Source organism: Macrobrachium nipponense, chromosome 24 (genome assembly GCF_015104395.2).
Source record: "Macrobrachium nipponense isolate FS-2020 chromosome 24, ASM1510439v2, whole genome shotgun sequence".
NCBI lineage: Eukaryota > Metazoa > Arthropoda > Malacostraca > Decapoda > Palaemonidae > Macrobrachium > Macrobrachium nipponense.
Genome location: NC_061091.1, coordinates 31,909,550 through 31,922,840, shown reverse-complemented (window position 1 = coordinate 31,922,840; position 13,291 = coordinate 31,909,550). Strand labels below are relative to the sequence as shown.

The window sequence follows — 13,291 nt, the reverse complement described above, 5'->3', positions numbered from 1 at the left end:
TTTGCCAGGAAGTCTTTGTCAGCCTCAGAAAGAAGTTGCCTGTCACTATTGATCTGTTTCCCAGATCTTTGCCTCTTACCAAACTCCTCAGAGTGCTGGGACAGACGCTCTATTACAGGACTGGGAGGCGTTCAAGCATATGCTTTTCCTCCGTTCACCCTGGTGAGGGCAGTCCTCAACAAAGTGAGAGCGATCAAGCATCTGGATCTCACCTTGATTGCTCCCTTCTGGCCACAGAAGGAGTGGTTTCCCGACCTACTGGAAGCACAAGTGGAGCCCACTTTTGTCTGCCAGAGAGATTAGATCTTCTCACCCTCATTTTCATCGTTTCCATCAGAGGCTCCACATGCTTCATCTTTATGCCTGGAGGCTGTCAGGAGATTCTCCAAGCAGGAAGGGTTCTTTTCCAGAGTGGCTCGATAGTTGGCTCTTGCCAGACGGCAATGAACTAGAGTAATTTGTCGAGCAAAATGGTCGGTTTTCAGACAGTGAAGGTCTCAGGGTCATTCAATTTCTAGACCTTCCTTACCAAAAATAGTGGAGTTTTTAGTTCATTTACATCATGATGGGCCTACCGCCTTCGTGCATTAAGGGTTACAGGTCAATGCTTTCATATGTATTTAAGGCGAGGCTCCCTGAAATCTCTTCTTCTTATGTCCTTAGAGATCTAATTCGAGCTTTTTCCCCATCTCGACCAAGGCCGAGGTTATCTATTCCGACAGGGACGTTAATAAAGAAAGTCCTTCAAGCGTTGAGGTCCCCTCCATTTGAACCTTTGAATACGGGCAATTTTCGAGACCTCTTCGAAGACACTTTTGCTTGTCTCTCTAGCGACAGCCAAGAGGGTGGGTGAACTGCAAGCACTCTCTTTTCTTGTCACCAGATCTGGACAAGACATGATTTTGTCATACCTTCCCGAATTTGTCGAAAGACCGAATCGTCTGATAGTCCCATTTCCAGGTCTTTCATTCTGAAGTCGCTAGTTGACTTGGTCAGTAATTTGAATGAGGAGTTAGTTCCTTGTTCTGTTAGGGCTCTCTCATGCTATTTACGTTGCACGAAGAACATTCAGGGTCGTCCCTGTCATCCGTTCGTTTCACCCCGAAATGTCAAGAGACCTATGTTGAAGAATGGTGTATCCTTTTTCCTCAGAGACCTTATTTTTAAAACTGGCAGTTCGGTTGCCCGTGAAGGTCAGGCGCTGAAAGCACACAGTATTAGAGTGATTGCTACGTTAGTAGCATTTATGAAGAACGTCTCTGTTGCCATGGTGCTTGAGGCGGCGACTTGGTGTTCTAATTCTGTTTTTGCATCTTTTTATTTGAGGGATGTATCTCTAGTTCTAGGCGACCTTTGTTCTTTGGGCCCAGTGGTGATGGCAGGACAGGTCGTCAGACATGAGAATTAGGTAGTCTTCCTGTTGTACGTTTGGTTGCTACCTGTATCTTATTTTTGTTTTTTTGCTTTAGGTATAACTTTTGTGGGCAGTTTTGGTTTAGTTATAATGGGAATTAGGCAGTTAGGCATTTATATGTTTTGTTGATGACAAGGACTGGCCGTTTTGACGACTCATGCTGCTTCCATTGTTAGTCTTGGCATTGGACTAGTCGCTGGGTCGTCAGCACTGGCGACTACGCTGCTCCCAAAATCGATTTTGATTCGGAACTAGTCACTGGTTCGCCTGCCCTTACAACTCGTGCTTCTCTCATTGTCTGTCTGGAAATGGAATTAGTCAATGGGTCGTCTGCTGTCGTCTGGTAACTCGTTCGCCATCTACTCTTTTTCACACCTTTTTTTCTTTGAGTCAGACGCTCGCGCAAGGTCAGGTGACATTCAGTGGCATTGGGGTTCTTGTTGACGACATCGGTTGCTATGTTACATCCTCCGATGATCACTTAATATGAGACCAGTTTGGACTGTCTGGCTTTCATCCTCCGGGACTGATTCGTCTTCCGCTCTGCGCTCCTTTCTCATGGAGCCAGAAAAGCTTGAGTCAGGAGTCACTCATGAGATGGTATTGCTGCTGGCGACGTTGGGTTGTGTTGATACACCCCAATGTTTGCTTAGCATTAAATCGCTCAGCCCATCCAGGAGCTCATCCTTCGGGAAAGAGTCACCAATAAACCTTCTCTCCTGTCTCTCTCTCGGTGCCAGACAGGGCGAGTAAGGAGTTGCTTATGAGACATTTTTGCTGGTGCTGATGTTGGACTGTATTGTTACATTCCCAATGGTCGCTTAGCATTGAAGTGCTCAGACTATTCAAGCACTCATCCTTCTGGACAGAGTCATCATTTTTCCCGTGCTCCTCTCTCTTGGCACCAGACATCCATAAGAGAGCAGGTGTCGCCCAGTGGTTTTAGTGCTTAATGAAGTCATTGGGGTGCAGCTTGCTGTCCCCGGTGTCGTCTGACTTGTCACCCGGTTGGTCACCTGACTTTTGTACAGACAGATTGACTATGCACTTACTTCTTTTCCATTGCTACTGCAGTTCGTTGGCATTATGGTAGTAGACTTAGAGAGTTATTAGTATCTTAGACTTTGGGTTGAGTTATTAACTCAGCATAAGATTTATATTTCTTTGTTGTTTTGTGTCCTTTTGTTAATTTTTTTTCTATTCAATTAATTGGATTATATTGATACCTCCTATTCTGTCCAAGGGAAATTGTATTCAGATTCCTTCCTCCTTTTCAATTTGGTTAATTGGGCTAGATTAATTATATTAAGGTAATGTTTATTAATATGGAATTTTTATAATAAAATTAATATTAATGATACTTACCTCTATAATTTATCTAGTTCCACCCATCCTACCCCATGATCTGCCTAGCCCAGCTAATTTTCAAGGGAAGGTTTTGTAACTGTCAAACGACAGTTGCCAACTGGCGGACAGAATAGGAGGTAACAGGGTTGTCAATGTGGTTAAATTTTGGTGAAGTTTTGGGGATTTATGGCTAGTTAAATTACATATATAAGTAAGTATTATTATTAATATTAATTTTATTATAAATTTCCATTTTTATACATTCAACTTACCCGTCAGATATATACATAGCTATTACTCCGTCGTCCCCGACAGAAATTCGAATTTCGCGGCACACGCGGCAGGTAGGTCAGGTGATCTACCCCCCGCCGCTGGGTGGCGGGAATAGGAACCATACCCGTTTTCTAATTCATATTTTTTCTGTCGCTTGGAATGTAAACAACGTTTGCAGTTCCTCCTGATGGATTTTCGTGTTTCATCGCCATCGATCGTCTGGGCTAACTTTTACAGGGAAGTAATGGATCTTTGGTTCGGCATACGCTTTTGTTAACTTTTTGATAATATTAACTTCGAAAATTTTGAAGATTAGTGACGTGTAACTACCAAAGTTTTCGGTAGACACTCATGCACTTTCACGAAAGTGAATTACTTATACTTTCATGAAAGGGAATTACTTATATTTATTCGTTAATACAAATAAGTGTTAGTTTGATTGAGAAATGTATATCTTTCTTCCTAGTTGGGGAAGTCAGAAAAGTAACTATCCTTTAGAAGCTTTATTAGCTCTTGTGTTAACGAGCAATTATAGTAGTAACAGTACAGGCGGTCCCCGGGTTACGACGGGTCCGGCTTACGACGTTCCGAGGTTACGACGCTTTTTCTTAAATATTCATTGAAAAATCCGCCCTGGGTTACGACGCTTGTTCCGAGGTTACGACGCTGACGCTTCCGACGCTCCGAGTTTACGACGCTTTTAAAAAACACATACTATGATAAGAATCCTTTATAGTTTAGCACAGTCTCTCTCTCTCTCTCTCTCTGTATTTTCTGATGAAAATAATCACTAATTAGTGTATTTTGATGTTTATTTTCATGACTAAATACATTTCATAAAATATAAAATTAATCAGACTGCGATCATGAAGCCAACAAATACATATGTATTTTTTAGAATTCTTCTTCTGTTTTAATATTACATTACAATGTTTCATTATAGCTGTCAGTAACTCGGTATCTCCATAAAAATAATAATTCTCTCCTCTCTCCTCCTCTCTCTCTCTCTCTCGTCTCTCTCTCCTCTCTCCTTTCTCTTCTCTCCTCCTCTCTCTCTCTCTCTCTCTCTCTCTCCTACAAAGATGTATGTTTTTTTTCGTATGATAAATAAATGATTTACTATTTTCAAATATTAATATTAATTTATACAGCAATAATATCAATTCATTAAAGAAAATACCATAGTGAATTAGTAAGATTTTAGCTTATATTTAAAAAATTATAGAAGAATGAAGGAAATCCCAGTCTTCTCTGTAACCTTTTCCTCAGATGCAGGTACTAAAACTGTCAGATATATCAAGTTCTGTGACAGCCCGAGGGGGAAGAGTTGGGGGAAGAGTTGGGGGAAGAGCTGCAGTGTTGCAATGAGGGTTCGTGTGGTCTTGAAATTTTCCCCCCTTCTCTCTCTCCTCTCTCTCTCTCTCTCCACTCTCCTCTCTCTCCTCTCTCTCTATCGCTCTCTCATTTACTGAGACTCAAGATTTTTTATGTACTTGTACTATTTGTTTTTTAATACTTTCAAATAAATAATAATAATATAATAATAATAATAATAACTGTAATTACAAAATTCATATGTGATAGTATTTTAAAGAAATACAATACGTACTAATCTATCCATGTCACTTTTAATTAAGGTTAACTTCTCTCTCTCTCTCTCTTCTCTCTCTCTCTCTCTCTCTCTCTCTCTCTCTCTCTCTTTTGCCACACAAGATAATAATGTGTCATTGTGGTAACTCAATCCCTCTCTTTCGCTGGAAGCGTTATAAGTATTTTTTGAGAGAACAGAGAGAGATAAAACACTCTCTCTCTCTCTCTCTTTTACCGAGATGAAAGAATTTTTATGTACTAGTATGTAAAATGTTTATTGATAATTTCAGTTATTTAATAATAATAATAATAGTAATAATAAAACTTTAATTACAAAATTCATAATGGTCGTATTTTAAAGAGATGAAAATGACCTTTCCATTTCACTTGTAAGGATAATTCCTCTTTCTTACTGAGATGAGAGAATTTTTATGGTAGATGCATGTGTTTATTATATTTTCAAATAATAATAATAATAATAATAATAATAATAATAATAATAGAAGTAGTAATAATACGATAACTAATTTCAAAAGAAAATTCTTCCCTTTGTCTTTTTCTGTATCAATTTCCCTAACTCAACTCGAGTGACACTCGGAGCTTAATGCCATACAATGGGCAACGAATTTAATGGTTTTATGTCATTCTCTCTCTCTCTCTCTCTCTCTCTCTCTCTCTCTCTCTCTCTCTCTCTCTCTCTCTCTTACTGAGATGAGATCTCTCTCTCTCTCTTACTGAGATGAGATCATTTTCATGGACATGTATGTAATAAGTTTATCATTAATATTTTCCAATAATAATACTTATTAACTGTAAGTACAAAATTCATATCTGAGTATTTTAAATACAATAATCATTCCATTTCTCTCTTTTAAATACTGTGAGGACAACTCTCTCTCTCTCTCTCCACAAGATACTTGTCATACATTTGGTGTTTCTATTTCTTCCTTTTATCTCTCTCGCTCTCAGCAAAAGAATAGATAGACAGACAAACATAATTGCACAGTCCTCTCTTTCTCTCTTCTCTGGAGAAATATATGTATTTATGGGAGGGGGAAAAAGTTGCCTACAGACTCAATTCAATCTCTCTCTCTCTCTCTCTCTCTCTTGTATTTTAATGAAAATATACAGTAATTTGTGAATACACAGTGTTGCACATGAAAAAAGTAAATTAGTGATAATTTTAGAGATACGGCCCTAAGAAAAATTGCAAATTAGTAGTGAAATTTTCCCTGTGGACATGTTTTCAAGAACGTCGTTCCGGCTTACGACGATTTTCGGGTTACGACGCGTCTTAAGAACGGAACCCCCGTCGTAACCCGGGGACCGCCTGTACTAGTAGTTGTTGCATCCTCATCACCTTCTTACTCCGCAGAATCTACAATATCATATTTGCAAATTGTAGACTTTGGATATAGTTCAAATGCGAACTCTTTGAACGTAAGAAGTGAATATAGTGTTCCCCCATTACAATGGAGGGTGCGTCTGATCGGCTCTGTCTCGCTCTCAGGTCTAGACCTCTTCCAAGCTCACAAGCCCAGAGGAGAAGGAATGTCGAAAACCGTAAGGAGGTTTCAGAGAATCCCCACCGGTCAGGCGTCCCCTCGGCAGGTTCTGTAGAGCGTCCCAGACTGCCAGGGATAGCCATTGGAAAGGCATCCTAAAACAGTGTTTCTCCCTTTTTATGCCTACTGTTCCATGCTGGATAGGAGAACTTCGAATGAATGAATTTGACGAAGATCCTCGTATAATGCCTTCTGGTAGAATTATTCAAAATGAGAATGACTTTAATCGATCCACCTTTCGAATCAGGCGACGATTTAGCGCCTTCTAATATTAGAGATCATTCGATAACATTTGTGATAAAGTCATTGTTCGAACATTTTTTCACAACTAGACGAGAACGCTATTCCATGGGGGTATGAAATTGTTATTTCAACATAAGATTCCCCATTGGTGCATTTTTAGATATAGATATATTCTGATTAGAATGATTTAGATTATTTGTCAATCGAATGAATTATATGGATCTCGTTGAGTGATAAAGCATATATGTATGACTTTTAAGCTTCTAGCTCCTACCATGCTTAGGACAAATCGCCTTAGGCTACGGTATGGCATGGCATACTCACATACCAAAATTTATGCTATAATGGTCAACTGAAATCCTTACAAAATTTCCTAAATTAATACGGTTTACCTTAATGTAACAGTATTATAGAGTATTCTATTACGCTAGAGTATGAGTTATGATGCTTTCGTGTCTTCGAGAAGTGATCGGAGAAGCATATCTTTATTGGTGAATTGAGAGTAGGATAGAAACATTTTTCTTCGTGTTAGAAGAGGTTTCCATGAATTACCAGTACCCTTCTAGGACTTTCCTAGGAAGAAATTGTTTAAAAGGATTGTTTAGACGACACCTATTTAGTTTCTAGACTTGTCGAAGTCTCGTTCGCTTAATTATGCTTATATAAAACTTCCTGAAGCTCGATAAAAATTTTAATAGATTCCTTTATTAAATGGAGTAACTGGCAACTCTGGAAAGGGAAGGCCAGTCGGCTTTCGAAGACTGCTTTCGCTTTGAATTGAGAGAGAGACCAGCGGCAGTACCATGTTGTTCTCAGTCGTGAGCGGTCGGTTACAGCTCTCTCTCCTGCGGAATGGGATAACTAACCGTATCTCTTCCCTACAATCGTGGTCTTAGCCTCGGATTGAGGGAATACCTAAGCTGTCATAAATAAATATTGTCTGCCTTTTGTTAGGAAGCTTTCAATAAGAAAGATATTACAACCTTTCAATGCTGTTTACTGTAGATAACATGATTAAAGGATTCTAATGCAGCAGAACATTATATTATTTAATGCACTAATACTTACGAAAGCATGTCTTATTAGAGTACATACTTAGTGAGAAGAGAGATGTATTAGAGATTCACTTCAAGACTACGCTATGGTTAAGTCTTTCGAGAAACGACACAACCGTATTTAGAATCGGATATTGCGCAGAAGTTGTATGAGTCGAATGGGAAACATTCTTTTAGTGGGAAATGGTTTCCCTGAATGGATTATACTACGTATATAATAGTTTTTCATAATAAGAACGGAATTAACATACGGAAGAATTAACCGAGGAAAGAAAAATTCCCCTTCCGATATACTCGAATTAGAGGAAAATTGAGAAGAAAAATCCAACTATGGAAGTACTGTAAAATTATAGGATTCTTACAGCACCTCTTCTTATTTTGATATCGAGATTTCATGACCACGGTTGCAAGTAATGGGCCAGAAGCGTGACGCCTCCCAGGAGCGAGGCGCTAGGCAAGCGCGAGGACGCTGCGAGGCCCGTGATGCCAACCAGAAGCAGGACGCCTCCCAGGAGCGAGGCGCCAGGCAAGCGCCAGGACGCTACGAGGCGCGAGACGTCAACAAGAAGCGTGACGCTTCTCAGGAGAGAGTCGCCAGGCAAGCGCGAGGACGCTCCAAAGTGGTTGACGCCAGCCAGAAGCATGACGCCTCCCAGGAGCGAGGCGCTAGGCAAGCGCCAGGACGCTTCGAGGCGCGAGACGTCAACTAGAAGCGTGACGCCTCTCAGGAGAGAGGCGCGAGGCAAGCGCGAGGACGCTCCAAGGCGCGTGACGCCTCCCAGGAGAGAGGCGCCAGGTAAACGCGAGGACGCTGCAAGTCGCAAGACGCCAGCCAGAAGCGTGACGCCTCCCAGGAGCGAGGCGCCAACCAGGCGCAAGACATCAGGATCTCCAATTTCTCAGTATTTGGAGACAGACTTTCCAAGAGTTTCCTCTTTGAGAACTGACACAAGATCAGTTTTTTCCTGACAGGGGGACAAGTTATCGCACAGGCGGCCGTGGCCCTTGTCAGGATTAACTGAAATTGCGGAAGTCTCTAACAAGAACAGACTTCTCATGTCAGGTGATATAGTGGTCGCGTGAGCGACTTCTTTCCTGGCAAGAAAAGTTGTTTTGGGAGAAACTTGCGTTGCCAGATCAACCCTCTACTGACAATTATTCTAGATATCGCACAGGCAAACGTAGTACGTGTCAGGATAAGTGGGTTCTGCTTTATAGACCTTTACATGGTGAAGAGAACCGATATCTTTAGAAGTCTCTCGCTTTCCTCAACCTTATGGGACAAGTGATAGAAAATATATCGGACTCATAAGTTAATCTGGGTGCAGGTTTTAGAAAGACCTTGGCAACCCCTTTTTTATTGCACGTTTCGGCTAGTCCCTTGAACCATGCAGCTCCTCTTTCTCCTCTTTCATTGTTATTAACAGGATGTTATATTATCCTACTCCTATGTAAACATATAACAAGGGAGACCTTGTAATGTTTTGGTACTGGAAAAGACTCGTAAGAGCTCTCAGTATTGTAAGAGCTTTTTCAAGTATTTGAACTGTACATTACGGCCTGATGTCCTAGGATAGGAATCTTGAATGATTCTCCTCGATCCTGGATCATTTATTAGGAGAATAGGATAATAATAATTTGTTGTTTTGCTGAATAACGATGATAGAATTTTCCGTTCTCTCGTTGCCCAGGCACAAGGACGGGAAGAAAGAATATAAGAGAGAGGTAGCAATCTACGCCATCTTTATTTTATAGAAAGGGGAATAAAATTTAGTCTTTTTTTTCTTTTTTTCCCCTAAAATATAAACTCTTTACAGAATGTAAGACAAATGGCATCAAAGAAAGAGAGGATAATACGTTATGCCTCATTTTAGACTTAGAGAGGTTAGATTCACAGAGGTCACGTTCTTCTCACAGCAAGTTTTTGAAGTCTTTTCCAAGACAGTCTGAATATTCTTTCAGCATCTATTTTTAAATGGACCTTAACAACCTCTCCACTCTGAGTCTGTCTGCGTGCAGACTGACCAGAAGTGGACATGAATGAGAGGATGTTTCAAGGTAAATGACAGTAGTCATGAATAAGATATATGATTACTGCAGATCGTGCTAGAGGGAATGAGGAAACTGTCCTCTTCCGATACCTCTGTGAACCACATAGCGGTTTTTTCTTCCCTTTCAGAGGGAAGAATCACCTTTGTATTTTTCTGCTATCAAAGAACGCAGTAAAAGGCTATATACTCTGTCTCTATAAAGGGAATTGGAGATAGCAGAGCATTAAGATCTTCGGGATCTTATACAATACCTCTATACGACAAGACTAGGTGATCTTATAATTACAATGGGATCCTATTTGGGCCTCAGATTCCGTGTTCTGACAAGATGGAACTGCTCCTCATCAATGTTTCTCTTGGTACTAAAGGACCAAAATGACGAGTGAAATTTTGGGCTTGGAATCTGGAATCAAATTCTAGAAAGACTAGGCAATGGGTTCCTGCCAGCATGGTATGTTTGGCAAAAGAACTAAAACCTTTTATTCCTGGATCAACGCTTTCAGATAAAGGATTTGTTGTCCAGGCAATGTATTTACATTCTCATCTACAAAAGGAGATAAGGTTTAAACGTTTGCTGACAGAGTCTTTGGAATACGATGAGGGCTTAAAAAACCACTTCCCAGAAGGTTCGAAGAGATATTTAAAGAGCTAGAAATCAGGAATCCTCCCAATTTCAGCTCAGAATCTCCTTAGACTTCCAGGCTCTTTCCCTGCCTTCGTGCAAGGATAGGGAAGATTTTGCAACAAGAGAACTCTTCAACATGTAGGAAGAGTGCTCGTTAGCAACGGAAGTATCAAGTATGATCCTCCTCGGAGGAAGACTGGTCTCTCGGACTATTAGATTTCCTATCGTCTACTGGATGTAGCTGACTAAAATTACCTCCCCTTGTTACGGAGGCCATAAGCTCAAAGTGAAAGAATTTCTTCCACCCTTTTCCATTCTCCTGATAAACGATTGTGGATGTTCAGACTTTCGGACAATGTAGCGCCAATCAGGCGCCAAATGCCAAACAGGCGTAAAGACGCCAGAGCAAGACAGTCCAAATAAACACTGTCATTGTCTGATGAGGAGAAGGAGTAGGCCTCCAATCTGGCGCAGATGCGCTAGAGGCGAATAAATCAGGCAAATAAAGTGTCCGAGGTGGACATTGCCAGTTTTCATCGAGACTCTTAACAAGCTCGAATCTCCAGCAAGTGGGGAGAAGTCAGCCAGGCGCGAGGAGCCAGCCAGACGCGAGGCGCCAGGCAAGCGAAGCGCCAGCCAGGCGCGAGGCGCCAGCCAGGCGCCAGCCAGGCGCGAGACGCCAGGCAGGCGCAAGACGCCAGCCAGGCGCAAGCCAGGCTCTGGGCTTCATCCAGAAGAGTTCTATTTCAAAGAAAGCCCTGGTCTTCTTTGGAACAGTGGAATCTCTAAAGCACTTCTTGAGTAACTCGATGATTCCTTCAAACAGCTAAGAATTAAAAGCGCTTGAAGTGCGGGCTTTTAACAATTCCTGTTCTTTCCATAACAATATGTCGTGAGAGACATATTAGCTGTAATAACGGGAGATGCAACTCTGTGTTGACTCCTCTTTGCACGAAGGAGATCAAGTGGGCCTATGAGAGAATCCTTCTCTCTTTGTTATACGTGTCCACGGATGCGTTGCTGGATAGGGAGACGACACTGATCCTTAACTAGTGAATTATTTTTTAATTTTTTTTTTAACATAAGTGTATTATTTTCTGGGTTTATTTGAAATGAGTTTGGGGATAGCTCTTTTCAAATTAAGCACAAACCCTCGTGTTAGGATCAGGTGATCGGGATCGGTGTTGTGCTCCTTAAATTATGCCAATAGGCATTGGTGTATTGTCATGTAAGTGGATAAGACCCCATTGACAAATGACCACTAGATTCTGTCAAGTAAGTGGATAAGACCCCATTGACAGATCTACAAGAACTCTTAGCCATAGGTCACATCCTCGCTGAGGCTCTTGAGACGAAGCAGACTACTAGCAATAGCTAGGAAGTCGACCCTTCGTCTAAACACATAGGAACCAAGGTTTTATTTATTTATTACCTACAACGTATGTTGTTTACCTGTATATTCAGTAATAGCTGTCTTTTACCCTCCACCAATGGTGTGAATCAGCTATGTATATATCTGACGGGTAAGTTGAATGTATAAAAATGATATTGTTATGATACAATAAAGTTTTATACATACTTACCTGGCAGATATATACAATTAAATGGCCCACCCAGCCTCCCCTCAGGAGACAGCTGGAAGAAAAAATATGAATTAGAAAACGGGTATGGTTCCTATTCCCGCCACCCAGCGGCGGGGGGTAGATCACCTGACCTACCTGCCGCGTGTGCCGCGAATGCGACGGAGTAATAGCTATGTATATATCTGCCAGGTAAGTATGTATAAAACTTTATTGTATCATAACAATATCATTTTATCATATAAGTGTCATTTTACAGCATAACTGCAATTATCTTAGCCTTTATATCCTTATCCTCCCTTGATATCAAAGATTACTTCTGACATTGCCATTGTAAAGTATAACTTTATCTGTAAAACTGTTGAAAGCTCCCTATTTTTAACCTATTTTGTATTTTGAAAAATGTAGTCTCATATATGCTAATGGCTTTTAACTCATGCACAATTATATATAGTACGTACTATGTACATATAGAATTGCCCAGAATAATAGTGTGAAGTTTGGCTGTCAAGATTTTTGAAAAGTGATGGGAACAGATGAGGAACAGTTATTCTAAGAGGATTAGAAATGGATGTAACTGGGTAGAGATTGGTAAGAGCACCCAGAAAATCATGGCAGAATGGCAAAGAAGACTAAAGTAAACAAAAATAGGAACTCATTTAATATCTGACCCAGCAAATCAACAAATCAGATGTAAAATTTTTGACCTAGCAAGTTGACAAAGTGGATGTAAATTTTGATGATTTCATATCTGACCCAGCAAATCGACTAATCAGATGTCAATTTTGATGGTGATTTTTTGCATATCCCTGTACTATATGCTGTACATCTTTTTAACATATACCTAACATTTTTTTCCAGGTTGACCAACAGACACCATGGGTTGGTGCAGGAATTGGCCTTATTCTTGGTGTGTTGATAGTTGTGGGGGATGCAGTCCTTGCCAAGCAATCTGTTCTTAGTGTAAGTTAAGTGATTATTAAAAGTTTTAAAGCATAGTTATGTTAATGATGGTACATATGGGTAATTTGATTATCACTGGGTTTTGTATTATGGATTATTTCTGACTACATACTATAATGATACTAATGAACACTGCTTACTTTACAGCATCCAGTTCTTCAGTCAATCATCACAGTTATCTTCTCACTGTTTGGCCTAGGTTTAGGCTATTGTTATAGATTGTACATACAGAATCAACGATCAGCGTTATTAGAGCCACCTATTGATTTAGCAGGTATTTTTCTTTATCGTTTTTAAACCAATTTTTATCTTTTTTTTATGGTATGTTGATATCCATCAGAGATCAGCCTGAAGACCTTTATTATTTATTATAGCAATGAAGGAAGCTACGGAGGAGTGTAAAATAGGAGGCCACGGGAAGCTGCTTTATGTAGCTTTCTGGTAAGGTAGAAAAAGGAAGAAATGACTATATTTCCATCTGCAGTAGAAATGGGGAGATGTACAATGAAAACTGAGGAGGTTATTTTGAAAAAGTGTGGCTAGAGTGCATCATGATAATCATACTATTAGTGAGGTCACTGAGAG

General features: G+C 40.4%; 1 protein-coding gene across 3 annotated transcripts in view; it reads left to right on the top strand.

Moving 5' to 3' along the window:
* Positions 1-13,291, top strand: part of LOC135205554 (uncharacterized) — an 81,297-nt gene that overhangs the window by 28,738 nt on the left and 39,268 nt on the right. For all 3 annotated transcript variants that reach the window (XM_064236315.1, XM_064236314.1, XM_064236316.1), the window contains exons 4-5: positions 12,605-12,706; positions 12,854-12,980. In XM_064236315.1, the coding sequence (XP_064092385.1) occupies positions 12,605-12,706; positions 12,854-12,980 (229 nt within the window). The remainder of the gene's footprint in view (positions 1-12,604; positions 12,707-12,853; positions 12,981-13,291) is intronic.